The sequence below is a fragment of the Scyliorhinus canicula genome, chromosome 1 (genome assembly GCF_902713615.1).
Source record: "Scyliorhinus canicula chromosome 1, sScyCan1.1, whole genome shotgun sequence".
Taxonomy (NCBI): domain Eukaryota; kingdom Metazoa; phylum Chordata; class Chondrichthyes; order Carcharhiniformes; family Scyliorhinidae; genus Scyliorhinus; species Scyliorhinus canicula.
The window spans coordinates 238,491,250-238,516,921 of NC_052146.1; the positions used below are offsets into that span (position 1 = coordinate 238,491,250).

The 25,672-nt window shown below is 50.3% G+C and overlaps 1 protein-coding gene across 15 annotated transcripts in view; it reads right to left on the reverse strand.

The window, feature by feature from the left end:
* The window catches only part of LOC119972713 (echinoderm microtubule-associated protein-like 6), a 528,500-nt gene that overhangs the window by 203,656 nt on the left and 299,172 nt on the right, over nt 1-25,672 (reverse strand). For all 15 annotated transcript variants that reach the window (XR_005462144.1, XR_005462143.1, XR_005462146.1 and 12 more), the window contains one exon: nt 21,849-21,980. Coding sequence is in view for 11 of the 15 variants with exons in the window: in XM_038809940.1 (XP_038665868.1) it covers nt 21,849-21,980 (132 nt within the window). In the remaining 4 variants the exon portion in view is untranslated. The remainder of the gene's footprint in view (nt 1-21,848; nt 21,981-25,672) is intronic.

Below are 25,672 nucleotides of genomic sequence, written 5' to 3' on the forward strand. Positions count from 1 at the left end.
CTGCCTGGATCATCCACCCGCTGCCTGGATCATCCACCCGCTGCCTGGATCATCCACCCGCTGCCTGGATCAACCACCCGCTGCCTGCATCATCCACCCGCTGCCTGAATCATCCACCCGCTGCCTGGATCATCCACCCGCTGCCTGCATCATCCACCCGCTGCATGAATCATCCACCCGCTGCATGAATCATCCACCCGCTGCCTGGATCAACCACCCGCTGCCTGGATCAACCACCCGCTGCCTGAATCATCCACCCGCTGCCTGAATCATCCACCCGCTGCCTGAATCATCCACCCGCTGCCTGGATCATCCACCCGCTGCCTGAATCATCCACCCGCTGCCTGAATCATCCACCCGCTGCCTGGATCATCCACCCGCTGCCTGGATCATCCACCCGCTGCCTGAATCATCCACCCGCTGCCTGGATCAACCTCCCGCTGCCTGAATCATCCACCCGCTGCCTGAATCATCCACCCGCTGCCTGGATCATCCACCCGCTGCCTGGATCATCCACCCGCTGCCTGGATCAACCACCCGCTGCCTGGATCATCCACCCGCTGCCTGAATCATCCACCTGCTGCCTGAATCATCCACCCGCTGCCTGAATCATCCACCCGCTGCCTGAATCATCCACCCGCTGCCTGAATCATCCACCCGCTGCCTGGATCAACCACTGAGAAACCCATTGGTTTTGTATCAAGAAAGCTGCCAAAGGCTGAAAAGGGGTATTCACAGTTGGACAAAGAAAGTATAGTTAACGTTTCTGTGGTAAGAAGATTCTACCAGTACCTCTATGGTCCTTCATTCACCTATGTACCAATCACAAGCTGTTTTTGAGTCGTTTCAGTAACTCAAAATGCCTTCCATGGCCTCAACAAGAATGCAGCACTGGGCACTTACATTGTCAGTATCGATGCAGCATTAGTACAAGGCAGGGAAGGACATTGCTAAAGCATACACGTTAAGTCGTCTCCTTTTACCCAGGTATCGTGTCCTCCTGAGATGAGGCGACACGGTAGCACAGTGGGTAGCACTGTTGTTCCACGGCGCCAGGGTCCCAGGTTCGATTCCCACTTGGGCCACCGTCTGCACATTCTCCCCGTGTCTGCGTGGGTTTCCTCCGGGTGCGCCGGTTTCCTCCCACAAGTTCTGAAAGACGTGCTGCCAGGTAATTTGGACATTCTGAATTCTCCCTCCGTGTACCCGAATAGGCACCAGAATGTGGCGATTAAGAGCTTTTCACAGTAACTTCATTGCAGTGTTAATGTAAGCCTGCTTGTGACAATAAAGTTTATTTAAAAAAAATAATTTTCTTAGTAGACTTGTTTTTTAAATTTAGAATATCCAATTCATTTTTTCCCAATTAAGGGGCAATTTAGTGTGGCCAATCCACCTAGCCTGCACATCTTTGGGGAGAACATACAAACTCCACACGGACAGTGACTCAGAGCTGGGATCGAACCTGGGACCTCGGCGCTGTGAGGCAGCAGGGCTAACCCACTGTGCCACAGTGCTGCCACTTCTTAGTAGAGACTTGTCCAACCTCCAGTAAGTGCTAAACAAATTAAGCAGTGGATGAACAGAAATCCTATTCTGTCACAAGTTAAAAGATTTCTGATGCAAGGATGGGCATCCATCATAGAAGATGGTGGGTTGATGCCTGATGTGAGGTGCAAAGACGAGTTAAGTGTGCACGATGGTTGCATACTATGGGGGTTGAGTGGCTGTTCCACCCACGGTCGTTCACAAGTAATGGATGCAACTCATGAGGCTAAATGAAAAGTCTAGCCAGGTCATATGTTTGGTGGCCTAATATGGATCAGGATTTGGAGAACAGTGAAATCCTGTTCTGCATATTAATCTATCCAGAAGATGGCACCACTAGTACCGTTACATCCTTGGGAGTGGCCTGATTGTCCTTGGTTGAGAATTCATGTGGCTTTTGCAGGTCCTTTCATGGGTCACATGATTTTAGTCATCAGGGATGCACATTCTAAGTGGTTAGAAGTATACATCATGAGAAACATTATACCTTCCAGTTCCATAGAGAAGCTATGCAAAGTCTTTGCAACTCATGGGTTACATATGACCTGGCTAGACAATCCGGTCTTGTTTCTGATAATCATACAGCATTTACGAGTTATTCCAACAGTTTATGCAAAAAAATGGAATACACCATGTGTGTACCACGTCTTTTCATCCAGCTTCAAATCATTTGGCAGAGTGAGCTGTTCAAATATTGAAGGAAGGATTAAAGAGAGTGGCAGGTTATACTTTAGGGACTGTGGTGAATGTATAAGTACTATTAATTCACCAGTATACTGTGTTGCATTATACCATGCTATTAACCCTGTGGGCTCCATCTATGGGCCACTGTGTGGCTTCACCCACAGGGGGAGATGTGGAGCATGTACGGGCTCCGCCCCTTTCAGGAAGTATAAGAGCAGCTGATGTACCGGTCCCAGGCAGGCAAAGTCGTAAACTGATTAAAACCACTGTTTACTTCGACTCGAGTCTACGAGTGAATTGATGGTTGCATCAATTTATTCAGCTTAGAGAACTACTGTGGAGTCAGCTCTCAAACCTGACAGACTGTAACTCGATCCACAGGCTGCGGAGGCGAAATAAATTTTTTCACATTGGCTTTGATGTTTCAAGGCCTACCTGGCCGCATCGTCGACATCTTCCGTCACGAATGAACAGAAATTGAGTCTTCGCCGCGCACGGGTGAGCCATCGCATTTCTGCCCAACTCGACGAAGCCACCTCCTATAATGAGGCCCTAGCGATACTCGAACGCATCGACGTGCGGCCTGTGAATGAAGTCTACGCGTGACATATCTTCACTACTTGCCGCCAGCGCCCCGGGGAGTCGCTAGATGACTATCTGCGTGACCTCAAAGCCCTCGCGCGCGACTGTAACTATCAGGCCGAAAAGCCACTCAGCACATGGAACTCGCCGTCCAAGACGTTTATATTGCGGGGGTCCGATCGAACTATGTGAGGCAGCGCCTGCTCGAAAAAGGGGCCCAAGGACCTGGAGGACATGGTAAAACTGGCGACCTCACTGGAGGTCGCTTTTCAGAGTCTCACCACATTCCCAGCCGATCACGCGACTCCCTCGCGGGCGCCCGACCAGAGACTCCCCCAGGCCTGCGCCGCACGGCTGCCCACCCACCATGAGGGGCTATCTTGCCATTTGTGCGGCCAGCCCCAACACCCCCGGCAACAATACCCGGCCCGCAACGCGAACTGCAGCAGCTGCGGGTAAAAAGGACACTTCGCAAAGGTCTGCCTGGCCAAGCCTAAACACTCGAACTGGAACGCACAAACTCGATCCACCAACCCTCAGGCCCACAGACCCTGTAATGTGGCAGCGTGTCTGCCGACCCCGACTCCGCACTCATACGACTCATGGGGCCGCCATCTTGGCCATCCTCCCCCACGCGGCCTGCCACGTGCGATCAATGGGGCCACCATCGTGGCCATCACCCGCTACGCCGCTCGACGCATACGGGGGCGGGGTCGGGCAGAAGGAAAGCGCGGGCTTTTCTTCTGTTTCCCACGCTGAGGGTGGATGGGGGCGGTGTCGGAGCTGAGAAGCGCGGGCTTTTTTCCCCGCGCAAGAGCGGGAGGGGGAGGAGGAGGGTCTGCTGATGGGTCTGGGGGAGGAGGAGTAGCCCCACGTTGGGAGGGGTCGGCGGTGTGGTGGGAGCTGCCGGGGTCAGCAGAAGTTAGCTGGCTCATGGGAGTGCTATGGGGAGTAACGCGGCTGGGAAGGGGTACCGGGTTGCTGCTGAAATGGCCAGGAAGGAGCTGGAGTCTGCAGGGAGGGCCGGGGTGGGGGTTTGCCGCCATGGGGAATGGGCCGAGCGAGGTTCGCTGGCCTGGGGTGGGCAGGGGACGGGTTATGGCTAGTCGGCAGGGGAGGGGGCAAGGGGCCCTCTGATCCGGCTGATAACTTGGAATGTGAGGGGGCTGAATAGGCCGGTCAAACGGGCCCGGGTATTTAAGCACCTGAAGGGGCTGAAGGCGGACGTGGCTATGCTCCAGGAGACGCACCTGAAGGTGGCAGACCAGGTTAGACTGAGGAAGGGCTGGGTAGGCCAGGTGTTTCATTCGGGGTTGGATGCAAAAAATCGGGGGGGGGGGGGGAGGGGGCGATTCTGGTGGGAAAAAGGGTGTAGTTTCAGGCGTCAAAGGTGGTGGCTGACAGTGGAGGGAGGTATGTGATGGTGAGCGGTAAGTTGCAAGGGGAGCGGGTGGCGCTGGTGAATGTCTATGCCCCAAATTGGGACGATGTGGGTTTTATGCGGCGCATGTTGGGCCGCATTCCGGATCTAGAGACGGGGGGCTTGATACCTGGGGGGGGGGGACTTTAACACAGTGCTGGATCCCCCATTGGATCGATCCATGTCCAGGACGGGCAGGAGGCCCGCGGCGGCTAAGGTGTTGAGGGGGTTTATGGACCAGATGGGAGGGGTGGATCCTTGGAGGTTCACGAGGCCGAGGGCCAGGGAGTATTCATTTTTTTCCCATGTGCATAAAGCCTATTCCCGGATCGATTTTTTTGTCCTGAGCAGGGGGCTGATTTCGAGGGTGGAGGATGCCGAGTATTCGGCCACAGTCATTTCGGACCACGCCCCGCACTGGGTAGACCTTGGGCTGGGGGAGGAGAGGGACCAGCGCCCGCGCTGGCGCCTGGAGGTGGGACTGCTGGCGGATGATAAGGTGGGCGGGCGGGTTCGGGGGTGTATCAAGAGGTACTTAGAGTCCAATGATAATGGGGAGGTCCGGGTGGGGACGGTTTGGGAAGCATTGAAGGCGATGGTTAGAGGGGAGTTGATTTCCATCTGAGCCCAAAGAGAGAGAGGAGAGCAAAGAGAGAGGGAGAGGTTGGTGGGGGAGATGGTGAGGGTGGACAGGAGATACGCGGAGGCTCCGGAGGAGGGACTGTTGAGGGAGCGACGTAACCGTCAGGCCAGGTTCGACTTGCTAACCCCCGGAAAGGCGGAAGCTCAGTGGAGGAAGGAACAGGGAGCGGTGTATGAATATGGGGAGAAGGCGAGTAGGATGCTGGCGCATCAGCTTCGTAAACGTGACGCGGCCAGGGAGATTGGTGAAATGACGGATAGGGGAGGCAATGTGGTGCGAAGGGGGGTGGACATTAATGGGGTCTTCAGGGACTTTTATGGGGAATTGTACCGGTCCGAGCCCCGGTGGAGGCGGGGGGGAATGGGGCGCTTTTTGGACAGGCTGAGATTTCCGAAGGTGGAGGAGGGACAGGTGGAGGGGCTGGGGGCGCCGATTGAGCTGGAGGAGCTGGTCAAAGGGATAGGTAGCATGCAGTCGGGGAAGGCGCCGGGGCCGGATGGGTTTCCGGTCGAATTTTACAAAATGTATGCAGACCTGCTGGGCCCCCTGTTGGTTAGGACCTTTAACGAGGCGGGGGGGGGGCGGGGGGGGGGGGGGGGCTTTGCCCCTGACTATGTCACGGGCGCTGATTTCCTTGATCCTTAAACGGGACAAGAACCCCCTGCAGCGTGGATCATATAGGCCGATCTCGTTGTTAAATGTGGATGCCAAGCTGTTGGCGAAGACCTTGGCCACAAGGATAGAGGACTGTGTGCCGGGGGTCATTCATGAGGACCAGACGGGGTTTGTGAAGGGAAGGCAGCTACCGGCGGTAGAGGGGGAGGCGGAGATAGTGGTAGCATTAGACGCGGAGAAGGCCTTTGATAAGGTTGAGTGGGGGTACTTGTGGGAGGTGCTGGAAAGGTTTGGGTTCGGGGAGGGGTTTGTCAGTTGGGTGAGGCTGTTATATGAGGCCCCGATGGCGAGCGTAGCCACGAATAGGAGGAGATCGGAGTACTTTCCGTTGTACCGTGGGACAAGACAGGGGTGTCCCATGTCCCCCTTGCTCTATGCGTTGGCAATTGAGCCCCTGGCCATGGCGTTGAGGGAGTCGAAGAATTGGAGGGGTCTGGTGCGGGGTGGGGAGGAGCACCGAGTGACATTATACGCAGATGGCTTGTTGGTATATGTGGCGGACCCAGTGGGGGGAATGCCGGAGGTGATGATGATTCTGAGGGAATTTGGGGGCTTTTCTGGGTACAAGCTCAACCTGGGTAAGAGTGAGCTGTTCGTCTTGCACCCGGGGGATCAAGAGGAGGGGATTGGTAGGCTCCCACTGAAAAGGGCAGGGAGGAGCTTTCGGTACCTGGGAGTCCAGGTGGCTAGGAACTGGGGGGCCCTTCACAAACCTAACCTTACTAGGCTGGTGGAGCAAATGGAGGAGGAGTTTAAAAGATGGGACATGTTGCCACTGTCGCTGGCGGGCAGGGTGCAGTCCGTCAAAATGACGGTGCTCCCGAGGTTTTTGTTCCTGTTCCAGTGCCTCCCCATCCTTATCCCGAAGGCCTTTTTCAGGAGGGTCAATAGGAGTATTACGGGATTTGTATGCGCGCATGGGACTCCCTGTGGGTGTTTTTGGAGCGGGGCAGGGATAGGCGGGGGGCTGGCGTTGCCCAACCTCTGTGGGTACTATTGAGCTGCCAACACAGCGATGGTGCGTAAGTGGGTAATGGACGGGGCAGGGGCAGCATGGAAGAGGATGGAGATGGCGTCCTGCGTGGACACGAGCCTGGAGGCGCTGGTAACGGCGCCGTTGCCGCTCCCTCCAACGAGGTATACCACGAGCCCGGTGGTGGCGGCTACCCTCAAAATTTGGGGGCAATGGAGACGGCATAGGGGGGAGGTGGGGGGCTCAATGGAGTCCCCGATACGGGGGAACCACCGGTTTGTTTCAGGGAGCATCGATGGTGGGTTTCTTGGCTGGCATAGGGTAGGTATTAGGAGGTTTAGGGACCTGTTTGTGGATGGAGGGTTTGCGAGCCTGGGTGAGTTAGAGGGGAAGTTTGGGCTCCCCCCGGGGAACATGTTTAGGTATATGCAGGTTAGGGTGTTTGCCAGGCGGCAGGTGGAGGGGTTCCCTCTGATGCCCCCACGTGGGGTACGGGACAGGGTGCTCTCAGGGGTATGGGTTGGAGGGGGGAGGATTTCGGACATGTACCATGTCATGCAGGAGGTGGATGAGGCTTCGGTGGGGTAGCTGAAGGGTAAATGGGAAGAGGAGCTGGGTGAGGAGATTGAGGAGGGGACGTGGGCGGATGCCCTGGGCGAAACTTAGCCTCATACATTTCAAGGTGCTGCACAGGGCCCATATGACCGGGACGAGGATGAGTAGGTTTTTCGGGGGCGAAGACAGGTGTGCTAGGTGCTCAGGGTGCCCAGCGAACCATGCCCATATGTTCTGGGCATGCCCAGCGCTGGGGGAATTTTGGAAGGGGGTAGCAGGGACGGTGTCGAGGGTGGTAGGATCCAGGGTCAAGCCAGGCTGGGGACTCGCAATTTATGGTGTTGCAGTGGAGCCGGGAGTGCAGGAGGTGCAAGAGGCCGGTGTTCTGGCCTTTGCGTCCCTAGTAGCCCGGCGGAGGATTTTGCTTCAATGGAAGGATGCGAGGCCCCCTAACACCCTCCCCAGACTGCCGTCCCCTCTGCAACACCAACTTCCTTATCCTGGCCACCTTCCCCGCCCACACAAACTGAGAGATCAGCCTGTCCACCTCCTTAGGCAAAAAGACCGGCAGCACTGAAACAAAAACAAAATTGACGGTGGAATGTTCATCTTCACTGCCTATACCTGGCCCGCCAACGACAGAGGAAGATTATCCCACCTCGACAAATCCGCCTTCACTCTCCCCACCAAGCTAGAGAAATTCAACTTCCGAAGGCCCGCACAGCCTCGGGCCACCTGCACCCCCAGATACCTGAAGTGAAATGCTGCATACTTAATGGCATGGAGGCCTGGATCAACGATATGGCGAGGTTCATCAAATTGGAGAAGGTGAAATTTGGCCTGAGGGGATCAGTACAGGGGTTCTTTAGACGGTGGCAGCCTTTCCTTGACTTCCTGGTAGAACGGTAGGAAAATAGGCCGGCAGCAGCAGCAACCCGGGGGGGGGGGGGTGGTTTGGTTTTGGGGGTTATTGTGTTATTTCTTTTTGTTGTTGTTAATACAGTTTTCTTACTGTTATTTTATGTTTTTGATACGTTTTTGAAAATCTTAATAAAAATTATTTTTTTAAAAAACAATCCTCTATCCATGCTCATAGGACAGGGACACTCTTGCATAGATACTCAGGACATTAAATTAATGTGAAAATCAAATCACCAAATTGAAAACGGAGCCAGGCTACTCGACAGGGGACATAATGGATTTGATTCAAAAATTTCAGACGTTTTCAGGTACCACACGAAAGGCTACTTAATAAGATAAAGCCCATGGTGTTGCCGGTAGTAAATTAGCATGGATAGAGGATTGGCTGACCGATAGAAGACCGAGAGAGTTGTAATGAGAGTCATTTTCAGGATAGCAATCCGTAACTAGTGAAGTGCCACAGGGATCAGTACTGGGACCACAATTATTTACAATATATATTAATGACTTGGACGAGGGAAGTGAATGTACTATTGTCAAGTTTGCCGATGACATAGAAATATTTGTGAAGGCAAATAGTGAGAATGATATAAAGAGGTTGCAGAGGGATATAGTCAGGTTAAATGAGTGGGCAAAAACTTGGTAGATAAAATATAATATAGGAAAATGCGAAGATATCAACTTTGATAGGCAGGGAACTTCCGGTGGTGACCATGGTGTGAAAGTTTGCACACAGGGCAGCTCCATCTGAGGGCGTTTATTTGAGCTCTCTTTACCTGAAAACGGGGGAATTTTGACAGAAAAGAGTAGGTGAAGGTGTGGGGGAGAAGTTCCAGTGGGGTGGCATGTCTGCTGGTTATCAGACCCAGCAGAAGGTTAAAGACCTGGCCAAGAAACTGGAAGGGACCTGTGGCACAGCAACAATTGTAAAGATGACGGAGGGGGAAGGGTTGTCGCATGCTGGAAAATCCTAGTTGGAGCAGCTGATGGCATTCATCAGAGAGGAGTTCCGCCGGCAACAAAAGGAGATGCAGGAAGATCGATCGAAGGCCATTGAAGGAGCAGTAGCACCCTTGAAAGACTCAATGGAAATCCTCTAAAAGTGCTTGAAGGCACAGGGGTCGCAGATCCTGGAGATGGAGAGAGTGATGTCTGATCACAGTACTCGGGTGGTGACATTGGAGTCAGTGGTGGGGCTCCTGGGGAGCCTTTGAAAGTCGCCGAGGGCAAAGGGAGAGGAGCAGAACAGAGCTGGAAGGCAGAACCGGCGTGCTGTTGGTCTGTCTGATGTTGTGGACGGCACAATTGCAACGAGAGACGTTTCAAGGATACTGGCGGGGTTGTTAGCTGAGGGGGTGCTGGACAAGGCCCCAGAAGTGGATAGAGTGCATAGGTCCCTAAGGTAGAAGCCGAGAGTGGGGCAGCTGCCACGGACTATGATTGTGAGGTTTCACAAGTTTGTGGAAAAGGAGGAAATCCTGCGGTGGATCAGGGAGAAGCAGAACTGCGAATGGGAGGGAACAGGGTCCAAATCTATCAGGACATTGGAGCAGAGTTGGTGAAAATGCTGCCTGTGGTTAATTTTCTTTTTTGGCGGAGGTGACCTGTGGTTTTGGATGTGTCTTTTTTTGGGTGGGGGAGGGTAGGGTTCACAGGGAGCCATTTACATAGACTAAGGAAGGAAAGGTGGGTGGAGGAGTGGATAGGAGGAGCCTTCGGGTAGGAGCTGCCATGCTTGCCGATAATGTTGGTGAATGGAAGTGAGATGAGGGAGATGGCTGTGGGGGTTGGCCAAGTTGGGTCAGGGGACACAACATGGCAGTGTTGGGAGTAGGAGCGGGGTCATGGATGGAGAAGGGGGTCATCTTGGATGGGCCCTGTTAAGGGAATTATTGAAGGGACAGAACCGGAGGGGGAGGATGGTGGACTGTAGAGGGGAGGGGAGGCGCTGAATGGCCGAGTGAAGAGGTCTCCGGTCTTTGCGCATTTGAGGAGCTTAAAGGTGGTATTTCTGCAGGAGATGCACCTCCAGGTGAAGGATCAGGTTAGGTTGAGAAAGGGATTGGTGGGTCAGGTATTTCACTCAGGGATCCGATTCATAGTCACGGGGGATGACCATCCCATTGAGCAAAAAGACGGGGTTTCTAGGGGTCAAGGAAGTACGGGATTCAGGGGGGGAGATACGCGATAGTGAGCAGGATGTTGGAGCGGATGCCGGTGGTGCAAGTGAATGTTTATGCACCAAACTGGGACGACTTTTTTTTTTTTTTAAAAAGGGGTTGCTGAGAGCGAATACAGATCTGGACACGCATTAGTTAATCAACAGCGTTGGTGGGGGTGGAGTATGCAGGCATCATGATTTCTGACCATGCGCTGCATTGGCTGGATGTTAGACTTAACTCGAGGCAGGAGCAGAGGCCGTGATGGAGGTTAGACCTGGGGCTTTCAGCACACATTCTGTGATAAGGTGTGGTCAGTGATTAAGGACTATGTGGAGTTGAACCAGAATGGGGAGATATCGGTGGCCACATTTTGGGAGGCATTGAAGGCGGTGGTTCGATGGGCGAATATCTCGTTCAAGGCACACCGAGGTAGGAGAAGGAGGGAAGAGTATAGACAGTTATTGTGATGATATGCATAAACAATGTATATAGTGATACACAAGACCTCCAAACCAGCAGGTGGCAGTAGAGAACAACCATGTGACACAGTTACCTCAGAGGGTTGGTAGAGGGTCTTTGTAGTGGATAGTGACAATTTGTAGTAGCTTACATTATTTATAATAGCATTTTTTGATAACATTCTTATGGTCATCTAACCCACGTAATTGATCAACAAAAAAACTTTAAACTAGTCAAGAACTAGACGTTCTTTAGTGTAATTATTCTGACTGGCCAAGCACCAGAACAAAACAGTTATTGGTTGAGATAGTCGAGGTGGACAGGAAATATTAGAAGGTCTCCACCAAGGAGGAATTGGCAAAGAGAAAGAAGTTGCAGGGGCAGTTCGACAGGCTGATGACAGGGAAGGCAGTTGGGCACTACGGAGGGCAAGTGGGGTGCAGTATGAATATGGAGAGAAGGCGAGTCTCATGCTAGCCCATCAGCTACGGAGGCAGCCTGTGTCTAGTGAAATCGTGAGAATACGGACAAGGATGGGGAAGATAGTGTCGGAGCCGGGGAAGATAAACAAGGCATTCTGGGAGTACTATGAGAAGTTATACAGGGCCAATCTGGGGGAGGAAGAAGGGGACATGGGCGATTTTTGGACGGGCTGCGATTCCCACGGCTTGATGAGGAGAGGCGACAGGCGCTGGAGGAGCCATTAGGGCTGAGAGAGGTGATGGATAGCATAAAAGGGGTGAAGTTGGGGAAGGCCCTGGGGCCGGATGGCTACCCAGCGGAGTTCTATAAAGAGTTCACATTGGAGTTGGATGTACGTTTACTCGTGCTCGTCGAGGCGCTGGAGAAGGGGAGCTACCAGAGACACTGACCCAGGCGTCGATCACGCAAATCTTGAAGGAGAAGAAGGATTTGCTGAATGTGGGTCATATAGGCCCATACCACTGTTGAATACAGATGCGAAAGTATTGGCCACATTAGTGGTGAGGAGGATGGAAGGATGTGTTCCGAGGGTGGTTGCAGAGGGCCAAGCGGGCTTCGCGAAGGGCTGGCAACGTTCCAGTAACATTAGGCAGTCACAAAATGTGATCATGACCCCGTCGAAGGGATGTGTACCAGAGGTAGTGGTCTTTATGGACGCGGAGAAGGCTTTCGACCTGGTGGAGTGACAGTACCTGTTTGAGGTTCTGGGAAGTTTGGGTTCTGGCTGAAGTTTGTGGCAAAGATGCGTTTCTTCTATGTGGCCTCCGGTGGCAAGTGTACAGCCAATCAAGATGACTTCACGGAGCTTTGGGTTGCACAGGGGAATGAGGCAGGGACGTCCGCTGTCGCCACTGCTATTCAAGCTGGTGATAGAGACCTTGGTGATGGCCCTTAGAGGGTCAGCAGAGTGACAGGGGATTACGAGGGGGAGTAGGGAACACCAGGTGTCGTTGTACGCAGATGGCCTGCTGCTGTTCGTATCACACACTCGCGGGAGAGTATGGGGGAATTATGGGCTTAGTAGAGGGGTTTGGGGCCTTCTCGGGCTATAAGCTGAATGTCGGAAAAAGTGAGGTGTTTCTGGTAAATGAGGCAGGTGGGGGAGCCAATCTGCAGGTGTTGCCATTTTGGGAAGCCAGGGATAGGTTTAGGTATCCGGGGGTCCAGGTGACAGGAGAGTGGGCGACAATGCACAAATGGAATCTAACAAATTGGTGGAGGTGGTAAGGGAGGGCCTTAAGAGATGGGCTACATTACACCTGACACTGGCGGGGAGGGTTTAAGTGGTAAAAATAAAGATTCTGCCAAGGTTCCCATTTGTATTCCAGACCCACCCGATCTTCATTCCGAAACTGTTTTTCTGGAACCAGGATGCTGCGATTTCGGAGTTTATATGGGCAGGGAGGGTACCTAGGTGAAGAAGGACCTGCAGAGGCAGAGGCAGAAAAGAGGGTTGGCGCTACCGAATCTGCTGCACTACTAGGGAAGGTGGGTCCTGTACATGAAGGACGGGTTGCACCTAAACTTCGGGGGGCACCAATATCCTGGGCGGGAGGTTTGCTAGAGCTCAAGGAGGGCTTAAACTAGTTTGGCAGGGGGATGGAAACCAGAGCTACGGATCAGAGGATAGGATAGCTGTTGAATAGGCAGAAATAGTATGCAGCAAGTCTGTGAGGAAGAATAGACAGTTGATAGGGCAAGGTTGCACTCAGTGGAGTGGGTTAAAATGTGTCTGTTTCAACGCAAGGACTGTCAGGAATAAGGGAGATGAACTTAAGAGCATGGACCAGCCTCACACACTCGTGGGAGAGTATCCCACGGACACTCCCCAGACAGGCGCCGGAATGTGGCGACTAGGGGCTTTTCACAGTAACTTTATTTGAAGCCTACTCGTGACAATAAGCGATTTTTAAAAATTATTTTTTTTGGATCAGTACTCGGGACTACGATGTTGCGGCCATTACAGAGACATGGATTTCACAGGGCAGGTATGGTTGTTAGATGGCCCGGGGGTTAGATGTTTTAAGAAGAACAGGGAGGGAGGCAAATGAGGAAGGGGAGTGACACTTAATTAGGGAGTGCATCACAGCTGCAGAAAAGGAGGTAGTCGAGGACGGTTTGTCTACTGAGTCAGTTTGGGTGGAAGTCAGAAACAAGAAAGGAGCAGTAACTGAAGGGAATCAGCTATTTCTGATAGGTAAACAGCCATTTTAATGTAAATATTAAAGCCCAGTCTTTAAAACCCATTTTAAAATAAGGATTTCAGTATTCATAACCTTAGGTTACAAAACACATAACTTGAACAGAGGTACAGGACTTGACACATCCACAAACTAGCTGGAGATAAATGCAACATTTTTACTGACAATATGAACTGACTATTGTTTGAATGAACAGATTTCAAAATTAGTTTCATATTAAAAATGAGCTGTACCAGCAATCAGATCAAGGTCGGAATGAGCACCGTGGCAAAATAAATCCACCATTGTTCAGAATATGGATAAAATGTGAGTCAGCAGAAAACCAGTAAGAACCAGACTCGATTACAGCACAAAATCACATTCCATAGCACACACAAAAATTCAAACATGAAACATTTAAAACGTGCGTTACACATTGAGGATTGACAATTAACGATCCGATCAAATGTATATGAAACTCACCCAAACTAATCAGGCCGACATAGAGGTAGGGACAGATGGCCTCAGACTGATAACAATTTCCTTAAACATGAGAGTTCGGACAGCCATTTTCTATCCGGATCAATCTATACTCTTACTTGACTATTAGCTGTCCTTATTTTCATATTTTCCCTTCTAAAACTCTTGAAGTCTGCGCAAGCTGTCATTGCCTTAAGCAAGTAACCATTTCTGTATTATTTTTGAAAGTTATAAATTACTTCTCTAAGTCTTTTCTGGCAAGGCTTTATTGAGGATAGATTTAAGTTACTCTCAATTGTAATCAGTAGATGCAATAAAAGATTCTTACTTGTCGTCCGAGAAGTGTAACTCAAATTTCTGGCAAGTTTTAAAGAGTATCCAAGACTGCACTTGAAATGCATGGTAGATCTCTACAGTAACTTTATTGGGAGTTTTCTATAGATCCCCCAATAGCAGCAGAAAGATGGAGGAACAGATTGGGCGGCAGATCTTGGAAAAGTGCAGAAGTAACAGAGTTGTTGTCATGGGTGACTTCAATTTACCTAATATTGACTGGAACCTCCTTAGTGCAAATGGTTTGGATGGAGCAGTATTTGTCAGGTGTGTCATACTGCTCCATCCAAACCATTTGCACTAAGGAGGTTCCTGGGAAGGATTCCCAACTCAATATGTAGATAAGCCGACTAGGGGGAAGGCCCTATTGGATTTGGTGCTTGGCAACGAACCAAGCCAGATGTCAGATGTCTCGGTGGGAGAGCATTTTGGTGACAGTGATCACAACTCCTTGACCTTTACCATAGTCATGGGGAGGGATAGGAACAGACAGTATGGGAAGGTATTTAATTGAGGTAGGGGAAATTATAGTGCTATTAGACAGGAGCTGAGGAGCATAAATTGGGAACAGATGTTCTCAGGGAAATGCACAACAGTAATGGGGGGATTGTTTAAGGAGCACTTGCTGCAAGTACTAGATAGTTTTGTCCCAGAGACAAGGAAGGAATGGTAAAGTGAACAAGCCTTGGATGACAAGAGAAGTGGTGCTTCTCGTCAAGAGGAAGAAGGAAGTTTACGTAAGGTTGAGGAAGCAAGGATCCTGGCACAGCTGTAGAGGGTTACAAGGTAGCCAGGAAGGAACTCAAAAATTGACTTAGGTGAGCTAGAAGGGAGCATGAAAAAGCCCTGGGGGAAGGATTAGGGAAAACCCCAAGACTTTCTACACTTAAGTGAGGAATAAGAGGATGATCAGAGTGAGAGTAGGGCTGATCAAGGATAGTGGAGGGAACTTGAGCCGAGAGTCTGAGGAGGCGGGGAGGCCCTAAATGAATATTTTGCTTCAGGATTCAATAGAGAGAAGGACCTTGTTGCTCATGAGAACAGCATGAACCAGGTTAATAAACTTGAACAGGTTGATATTAAGAAGGAGAGTGTGCTGGAAATTGTGAAAAGCATCAGGATAGATAAGTCCCCTGGGCCAGGCGGGACATACCCAAGATTACTATGGGAAGCGAGGGAGGTGATTGCTGCGCCGTTGGTGATGATCTTTGCGCCCTCACTGTCCACTGGAGTAGTACCAGATGATTGGAGAGTGGTGAATGTTGTTCCCCTGTTCAAGAAAGGGAATAGGGAAATCCATGGGAATTATAGACCAGTCAGCCGTACATCTGTGCTAAGCAAAATCATAGATCATACAATTTACAGTGCAGAAGGTTTTGCTGCACACTTGGAATATTGTGTCCAGTTCTAATTGCTCATTATAGAAAGGATGTGGATGCTTTGGAGAGGGTGCAGAAGAGATTTACCAGGATGCTGCCTGGACTGGAGGGCATGTCTTATGAAGAAAGGTTGAGGGAGCTAGGGCTTTTCTCACTGGAGCGAAGAGGCAGAGAGGTGACGTGATAGAGGTGTACAAGGTGATGAGAGGCATGGATAGAATGGATAGCCAGAGACCTTTCCACAGCACGGAAATGGCTGTCACGAGGGGACATAATTTTAGGATGATTGGAGGAAGGTATAGGGGAGATGTCAGAGGTAAGTTCTTTACACAGAGTGTGGTGGGTGCGTGGACTGCACTGCTATCGGACGTAGAGTCAGAGTCATTAGGTACATTTAAGCGACTTCTGGACAGGCACATGGACAGCAGTAAATTGAAGGGGTGTAGGTTATTTTGATCTTAGATTAGGATAAATGGTCGGCACAACATCGTGGGCTGAAGGGCCTGTTCGGTGCTGTACTGTTCTATGTTCTACTATTGGGCAGCAAATGTGGAGAGGGTGAAGCGGTGGTGGGAATGAGAGGTGACAGAATGGTTCAGGATGGAGGAGGAGTCCTGGAAGGGGTCCAACCTGAGGGCTATGGTGACAGCAGCGCTACCACTGGCACTGAGGAGAGCCTGGTCATTCAGGCCATGATTAGGATGTGGAACCAGTTGAGTAGGCACTTCAGGATAGAAGGGACGTCGGTGCTAACACCGCTGTGTGAGAACCACTGGTTTAAGCTAGGGCAGACGGATGGTATGTATAGGAGGTGGAGAGAGGTGGGGCTGGTGAGGGCAAGGGATCTATATCTGGAGGAGAGGCTTGTTAGTTGGGAAGAGCTCTGGGAGAGGGTAGAGCTCCCGAAGAGAAGCAAATTTAGCTATATGCAAGTGAGGGGCTTTCCATGGAAGGTGTGGAGAGGGTTTCCCAAGTATATTTTATTGGAGCAGTTGCTGCTACCAGACGTGGAAGGGGAGGGTATGATCGGGGACATATATGGGTGGCTGGGGGAGCAGAGACGAGCGTGGATGGTAAGGATTAAGGAGAAATGGGAGGAGTTGGGGGGGGGGGAGAAGAGATAGGACGGCGAGTGTGGAGTTAGGTAATGCGCAGGGTGGATTTGACCTCCTAGTGTGCGAGGATGAGTTTGATTCAGTTTAAGGAGGTGCATAGGGTGCACATGACTCGGGCGAGGATGAGTGGGTTCTTCCAGGGGATGGCAGGCAAGTGTGAGAAGTGTGGGCAAGGACCAACAAACCACGTGCACATGTTCTGGGGCTGTGAGAAGTTGGAGAGATACTGGGAGGGGGTGCTTGGGATGTTATCAAAGATTGTAGGGGTAGAGACCAGGCGGACCTTCTGGTGGCAGTTTTTGGGGTATCGGAAATGCTGGAGCTGATGGAGGGAAGGAAGGCCGAGGTTGTGGCCTTTGCCTCTCTAGTTGCCCGGCGAAGGATTTTGCTGGAATGGCGGTTGATAATGCAATGGGGAGTGGGGACCTGGACCACTTTCTCTGGCTGTAGAAGATTAAGTTCGAATTGAGGGGATCAACAGAGGGCTTTGAAATATGGTGGGGACTGTTCATGACCATGTTTGAGGAATTGTTTAGAACAAAGAAAAGTACAGCACAGGAACAGGCCCTTTGGCCCTCCAAGCCCGTGCCAATCATGCTGCCCGACTAAACTATAATCTTCTACACTTCCTGGGTCCGTATCCCTCCATTCCCATCCTATTCATGTATTTAACACGCAACCTTCTGTTTGGTGCAGGGGGTGGGTGAAAAGGGGGAAAACTTGCACAAACTGTGAAACGTGAGATGTGCAGAACAAAGGAGTAGAATATTATTAAAATAGAGAAAGACTGCAGAAAACTGCTGCACAGTTGGATTTGGTCGTCCTCATGCATAAAAACAAGCATGCAAGTTCAGCAGGTAAAAGTGAAGCAAATGGAATGTTGCCCTTTATTTCAAAGGAATGGAATATAAAAATAGTGAAGTCTTGCTAAAACCATGCAAGACACTCGTTAGATCACACCTGGAATACTGTGAACAGTTCTGGGCCCCCGTTGAAGGAAAGTTGTAAAGTTCACTGGGTTGAACCCGGGTATGGATGGATTTTCTTTTGAGGAGAGGTTGAATAGGCTCGGCTTGTTCTTGCTGGTGTTTAGAAGAATGAGAGGTGACATTATTGAGATGTATGGGATTGTCGGGGGGCTTAATAGGGTAGATGCTGAGAAGTTGTTTCCCCTTGTGGGAGAGTCTAGGATCAGAGGACATAATCTCAGAGTAAGGTGTTGCCCATTTAAGACAGAGATGAGGAGGGATTTCTGCTTCCAAGGGGTAGTGAATCTGTGGAATTCTTTACTGCAGAGAACTATAGAGGTTGGGTTGTCAAGTATGTTCACTGCTGAGGTAAACAAATTTTTAATCAGTAAGAGAATCCAGGGTTATGGGGATAAACTGAGAAAGTGGAGTTGAGGATTATCATATCAGATCTGTCATGATCTCATTGAATAGCAGAGCAGGTTTGATGTGCCAAATGGTCAACTTCTGTTCCTACATCTAATGGTCTAAGATGTCCATGCTTAGACAATCAGCAGCTTGTTAATCAGAAGGACTATGGGATGAGGGGGCATTGGATATGAGAAAATGGATTAGGTATGCGCATACTGTCACCTTCAATTGTTTCAGCCACAGCCATGCCCGCTTCAATAAGAACACCACCTCCGCCATGGGATTGTGGACATTCCCCTACTCGGTGGGTGCTTCTGCCTCCAGCTATATAACACGTTATCTTGAAACAGCGAGGCAATTGTGTCAGTGAGTGTGGTGCAACCTATTTGGGTAATGTAGCCGTTATAATTGAATAGTATCTGCAAGCTGCAAAATGTGAGGCTTGCAACAGTGTCAGAGTGAGGTGAAGTTTTGAATGTTAGTTATGAGTCACGTTTAATAGAGAATGTCACTGTGAATGGAGCGGTGTGTGAGGCTACTGGCTCATTTGCAAGGATATGGGGCGGTATTCTCTGTCTCACCACACCCGTTTTCTGGCAAGGCACACCCCTGTTGGCAGGGGGATCCTCCGTTCCGGCAGCCGGCTTATGGGGTTTCTCGTTGTGGGCACCCCCAAGCCATCGGGAAAACTGCAGGCGTGAATGCGCTGTCGGCGAAGCGGAGGATCTCCCCGATGGAGAATCCGGCCCATGGCATTTCATGATGCTTTTACTGACCTTGAAAACTATGAAGGCATTGAACTTTTAGCAGCACTGCATTCAGATCCTCAGGGCTAGACTGCTGGCATTGATTGCAATAACTATCTAGTCATATTTCTTTGCAATGGTCTCGTGGTTCCTTGATATCTCTTGTCCATGTCCTGCACCAAGATCTTTAATGTAGTACTGGTAATCTTGGGAGGATACACTCTCCCCTGTTGCACCACTCGTCCCTTCTTACCAGTCAGACTCTCTTCCTAAGTCACATCCAACATCTGTTTTGCCCAAAAACACTTCCATTTTAGAAGGTGCAGGATAGTTTAAAATAATGCAGGCCAGCTTTAAGTGTTGCTAGCATTGTACAAACTTGGGCTCCCTGTTGAGGTTTGCAGTGACATAAATTAATGTCTAGTGGGGACTTCCGGTGATGGCGAGCGAGAGGCAGCCGCGTAATGGAGGGCTCCTGTTCGGGGACGGCATTTTCGGGGCTTTAAGCCCAGTCCCAGGCTCCATTGATGCAGAAAAAGCAGGCAGAAGGCATGTAGAAGCCACACAGGAGGCACAGCAGAAGAGGATGTCCAGGACCAGCAAGAAGACGGCCGTTAAAAAGGCAGCTGAGGGTCTTTCGGGGAGTGGAGAGGTCACCAAGGGGTCACCTAGGAAAAAGGAGGCTGGAGCACCAGAGGAGGCCGCATTGCCTATGGCTGAAGAAATAACCACGGTGATGGCTGCAGAATTCGAAAGGCAGTTTACAAAACACTTGGAGGCGATGAAGAAGGAGATGAGGGAGGTTTTGAGTGTGCTGGTGGAGGAGGCGATTTCCCCGGTGACGACGGCGGTGGCGGGTGCAGTAGCGGAGGTGCGGGCGCAAGGTGAGGCGCTGAAGGAAGTGGAGGAGACGTTGTTACAGCATGGTGATCAACTTACCTCGCTAGGGAAGGAGATGCGGAAGGTGATGGAGATTAACAAGGATCTACGAGGGAAAATGGAAGACCTGGAAAACAGATCCAGGCGACAGAATTTGAGGATTGTGGGGCTGCCCGAAGGAGTTGAAGGGCCGAGGCCGATTGAGTATTTTGCCGCTATGCTGGCAAAACTATTGGGGGAGGGGGAGGATCCCTCCCGATATGAACTGGATCGGACGCATCGGTCGTGGAGGCCTGTACCAAAGGCGAGTGAGCTGCCACGGGTAGTGACTCTGTGCTTCCGTAGGTACAGTGTGAAGAAGAAGGTCCTGTCCTGAGCCAAGCAGAAGCGGGTGGTGCAGTGGGCTGGAGCTGGTATAAGTGTATACCAGGACTTTACGGTGAAACTGGCGAGGAGGCGGGCTGCTTTCAACCGGGTGAAGAGGGCACTGTACATTAGCAAGGTGCAGAGCGGCATTGTATATCCAGCAAAGCTGAGGGTGACTTATAAGCACAAGGACTTTTATTTTGGAACAACGGAAGCAGTGGAGGAGTTTGCGAAGCAGAAGGACTGTGGCAGAACTGAGAAACTGAGAAATGGCCATGTGCCGATGTAACCTCAGGACTGTATTTTCTTCTTTTTTGTTTCACTGCGTGCGGGTGTGTGGGCTAAAGGAGCCAATGTTGTATATACTTGGACAAGGGAAGTGTGGGGACTTGCAGTCGAAGTGAGGGCTCTTTGGGGTGTAGGTGGATATGCGGGGTGTGTGTACTAAAAGGGGAATTCTGGGCTTTCTTGGGGCCGGGCAAGGGGAAAGGGACCCGGCCGGGCACCTCCACGCTAGCCGGTTTATACCGGCCAGTGAACGGGAGTGAGGTGGGGGTTGGGGCTGCGGCCATCGGAGCCTGGCAGAACAGGGTCCAAGGGGTCTAGCCGGGGTGGAAAGTTGGGGGGAAGGAACCGAGGTTGGGGGGGAGGAGTTTTAAATGAGGTAGTGGATGGGAGGAATTGGAGGGGGGTGGGGTTTACAACTTTCACAACTCTTGGGAATCACGTACAGTACTCTTTCAGAGGTTGGATGGCGTTGAGTGTGGGTGGGGGGAGTGGACTCTAGGGTGACCATGGGCGATCCCGGACTCCTTTTTTCTTTTTTTCCTTTGTCTTTTGTTTCCACCGTGGGAGGGTTTGTTTTATTGGATGCATATCTTGACAGGTGGGCTGTTATTTGGGGTGGTGGGAGGATGGGATTGTTGTTATTGTTAAGGGGATTGATTTTGTATTTGTTACCGTTTACTGTTTGTGGGTGGGGTGTAAATTCTGGAGGAAAATGTGAAAATTTATTTAAAAAAAATGAATGTCTAGTGCTGGACTGCATGCTTAAACTAATTAGTAGCATGAGGTTTGCATGTCACCTTCATTGGAAACAATGGTTAATCATGTATCATGATCCTGGTGACCATTTTCCGGTGCTATCCAAATTTGTCCCCAGAGAGTCTTAGTGATCTAAGATTTGATCGTCGCCAAGTTCTTTGACTCTGCTGCTGGATCAGAATTTTTCACGTACCAAGGTTGTGGAGGTATAGATCGGAAGAATAACTGGTTTATTATATGAAGAATAACTGGTTTATTGTATGAACATAATTATTTACAGATAGGCCCTCACTCATGTTACTCTTTTTGTACATTATCATGGGTGTGATAGTTTCTTTACTCCCAAACATTAACCTTTCAGACCTGAACACCTTAATACTACATGAAGGGTCTGAGGTCCCAGCAGGAAAAGAGCAGGAATGCAGTTTTTGGTTCAGTTTTTGGAAAGAGGAAACTCCTTAAACCACATGAAAATAATGCCAAAGAATTCTACTCATCCTGTTATAAATACTCATGCGGCTCTAATATTTGAAGTACTATAGTGCTTAAGAATGAAGCAGGAGTCCAGACTTGATTTCAGTTTTGAGCCTCGTCCTTTAGGAAAATAACATGCTATTAAAATAATGTATTGCCCCTTTCAATAAACCTATTTCATACTTTACATCTCAAAAGCAAATAGGTTTAAAATTAGTGACTTTGTACACTTTATTTGAAACTGACATATCCTAAGAAGTTTCACAAACAGAATTTTTGTGAGCATTTTTTAAAGTTTAATTTTGTATTGTATTTTTGATTTTGAAATATTTATAGAAAATATTGAAAACACTTGAAGAATAACTTACCTTTTACATCCCAGTCTATATGGGTAATGTAACTAGAAGCCCCTTTACATATACCAACTCTTTTACTTGAAAGTACATTGTAGATGTCCACAAAATTGTCATGCGACGTTACTGCAAGATATTTCCCTGCATCTAGGAGCATAATAAATATTATTAGTAGTCACCAAACACACACATCTAAAAACTAAGGTTGCGATTTTACGGCTGTCCTGCCAGTGGGTTTGAATATAGGGGGCTAAATAAAACAGGTAGCCTGCCCGCCTCCCCATCCATCCTGATCGGTCTCCTTTATTATGGTAGCTTTGTAAGGCAACAGGCAGCCCGTCTTCCCATGGGCTTTTGTGTGGGGGATGGAGTCTTCAGTGGCCAATTAAAGGGCCTCATTCAACCTCCGCTGCTATATTAAGAGTGGCAGGGGAAGGCAGAGGCAAGATGGGAAGCCTTCACTGTGCAGGCTGCTGTTGGGCAGGTAGTGAGGGGTGCCTCCTTTTTGGGGGGGGGGGGGGGGGGGGGGGGGGGGAAGCGACCCTGTGACCATTGAAGACCCCCTTAAAAATCATATGTTCCTATTTAAGACTCCCTCAAGACCTCAAAAACACATCTCTTCACCCCTTCCTCCATTCGTTGGGGTCTACCAGACAGGACAATTCAAAATCTCCATATTCACCTGAAGATGCAGTATAATTTGGAAGTGTGAGGTTATTCACTTTGGAAGCAAAAACAGGAAGGCAGATTACAACCTGAATGGTTGTAAATTGGGAGGGGGAGCGTGCAGCGGGACCTGGGTGTCCTTGTGCACCAGTCGCTGAAGGTAAGCACGCAGGTGCAGCAGGCGGTAGCGAAGGCTAATGGTATGTTGGCCTTCATTGCGAGAAATTTTGAGTACAGAAGCAGGGATGTGTTGTTGCAATTATACAGGGTCTTGGTGAGGCTGCATCGAGAATATTGTGTGCAGTTTTGGTCTCGTTTTCTGAGGAAGGATGTTCTTGCTCTCGAGGGAGTGCAGCGAAGGTTTACCAGACTGATTCCAGGGATGGTGGGTCTGTCATATGAGAAGAGATTGACTAAGTTAGGATTCTTTTCACTGAAGTTCAGAAGAATGAAGGGGGAATCTCTGAGAGACTTATAAAATTCTAACAGGACTAGACAAGGTAGTTGCAAGGAAGATGTTCCTGATGGTGGGTGTGTCCAAAACCAGGGGTCACAGTCTGAGGATTCAGGGTAAACCATTTCAGACAGAGATGAGGAGACATTTCTTCACCCAAAGAGTGCTGAGGCTATGGAATTCATTACCACAGGAAGTAGTTGATGCTAAAGCATTGAAAATATTCAAGAGGTGGCTAGATATAGCACTTAGGCTATTGAGTTGGATGATCTGCCATGATTGTGATGAATGACGGAGCAAGCTTGAAAGGCAAAAAGGCCTCCTCCTACTCCTATCTTTTATCTATATATCTATGGATATCTAGAATCCATGACACCTCTTCTTCATGGGCTGCTTGTAGTCCCGACAGCGGCCACTATTCAATTCCGGCATTGCTATGACGACCTAACTGCCAAGCAATCAGATGGGCTGGCAGCTCACCACTGCAAAACTTCCTCCCAGATAGGCAAGTCCTTCTCTGACTCAATTAATGCCGTCGCCAACCTAATATTGCTACAGGGTATTCAGGTTTCAGGTGGGCAGGCTGACCACAGACGTTTCAGTCAGGGAGAACAGGGAATACATCCCCTGCCCCCATAAAATCCAGCCCTGAATTTTTAAGCTGGTAATGTTTCTGAAGGTTTCAGCAGCTTGATTTTAGCAAGAGAATCTTACAATTGTGAGAAAATATGTAGTGAACTATGCACTAAGTCAGCAGACTGGCTCGGAATAAACACAAAAGGTGAGCAAGAAAGAACATCACTCCCACTTATGCAAACATAGCACATCAACGCACACTACTGATCTAACCCCTAACTATAACATTCCATGGAATAGAAAAAACGAGGCTGAGAAATTCCTCTCAGGTAGGCTTGTCCAATTGGAGGCTCGAGCACCACATCCAATCTACGAAGACAGTTTTCAAAATGTTAGTCAAATAGCTGCTTCTCCAATCACAGACCATTCCTTTCCTGCGTTTGTCACTGATAGGCTTACCGGGGGGAAAGAAACAGTCTGTGATTGGAGGAGCAGCAGACACCAGTGGAAGGAGTTTTCTTTCAAGTGCCGTGGTCTTGGGGAGGGAGAGTGCAGAGTACCAGGACCCTAGGGAGGGGAAGAGTGCCGGGGCCTGGGGTGGAGAGGCTTCGGGCAGGAGAGGCTAGCTGTGAGGCCGGCAGTGAGATGTTGTGGATCCCTTAGTCAGTGAGGGTGGGGAAGAAGCTGACTGGCGTGTGTGGGAGATTTTATTTGTGTGGGGGCAGGATTCTTCAGCCGCGTCCATCGCAAGAACGCTACTGACAGGACGCGGACCATGTAAAGGTCCATTGACCTTGGCTGGCCGAAGAATCCCACCCTGCGTGTGTGCACATGTGTGTGTGTGAGTGGGTGTGTATGACAGTGAGTGTTCATGGGAATGAGAGATGAGTGTGTGGTAGTGAGAATGCGTGTGTGTGGAAGTGAGTGAGTGAGAGTGGGAGTGAAAGTGTTTGTGGGAGTGAGTACGTGGGAGTGAGTAAGTGTGTGCATGTGGGAGTGAGTGTGCATAGGAGTGAGAGTGCATGAATGTGTGCGCGACTGGGAGTGAGAGTTTGTGTAAAGAAGTGAGTGACTATGGTATGTGTGTGTCGGGGACGGACTGAGTGAGTGGAGTGCCTGTCTTATTCCCAATCTCAGGCTTCTCACCCTCTCACCACCACATACACCCAACCCACTCACAATGGGTGAGGGTGATTGAGCGAGCACTGAGTTAGGAGTGAACCTGGTGCACACACTCTGGCTCTCTCACCCTCTGGTCATCTTTTTTTTTCTTTTTAAAAATTTAGATTACCCAATTCATTTTTCTAATTAAGGGACAATTTAGCGTGGCCAATTTGCCTACCCTGCACATCTTTTGGGTTGTGGGGGCGAAACCCACACAAACACGGGGAGAATGTGCAAACTCCATATGGTCAGTGACCCAGAGCCGGTATCGAACCTGAGACCTCGGCGCCGTGAGCTGCAGAGCTACCACTGCGCCACTGTGCTGCCCTGGTCACCTTTATTAGTTTATTGCAATGACATTGCATTATTTTTGTTCAGCAATTGTTTCTTAATACCTCAGTTTTTTATTTGAAAGTCAATTACAAGTTGTGCCAAATCCTGGGGGCGATTCTCCGCACTCACGACGGTGCGGAGAATAGCGGGGGTCGTAAATTTTTACGGCCACGCTAGTCTGACGCCCTCCCGCTATTCCCCCCCCCCCCCCACCACGCCCGCCTCCCGACACGAATCGCTGCCGCTGTTTTTTTACGGCGAGCAGCGATTCTCAGCTGGCCGATGGGCCGAAGTCCAAGCCCTTTACGACCGTTTTTAGGAACGTCAAACACACCTGGTCTGACCGTTCGTAAAAACGGCCGTAAAGTTCGTATCTTGGGAACCATGGCACCGATTGGCACGGCAGTACCACGGCCGTGCCAAGGGTGCCATGGGCCCGCGATCGGTGGGCACCGATCGCGGGCAGCGGGTACTTACTCCGCGCACTCTTTGTCCTTCCGCCGCCCCGCTGTATCCATTCGCGGGACGGCTGAGGGGCATCCCGGCCCGCGCATGCGCGGGTTTCGCGCAAATGCGCGATGACGTCATCCGTGCATGCGCGGATTGGAAGACTCCAACCCGCGCATGACTCCAACCCGTCAGCCGT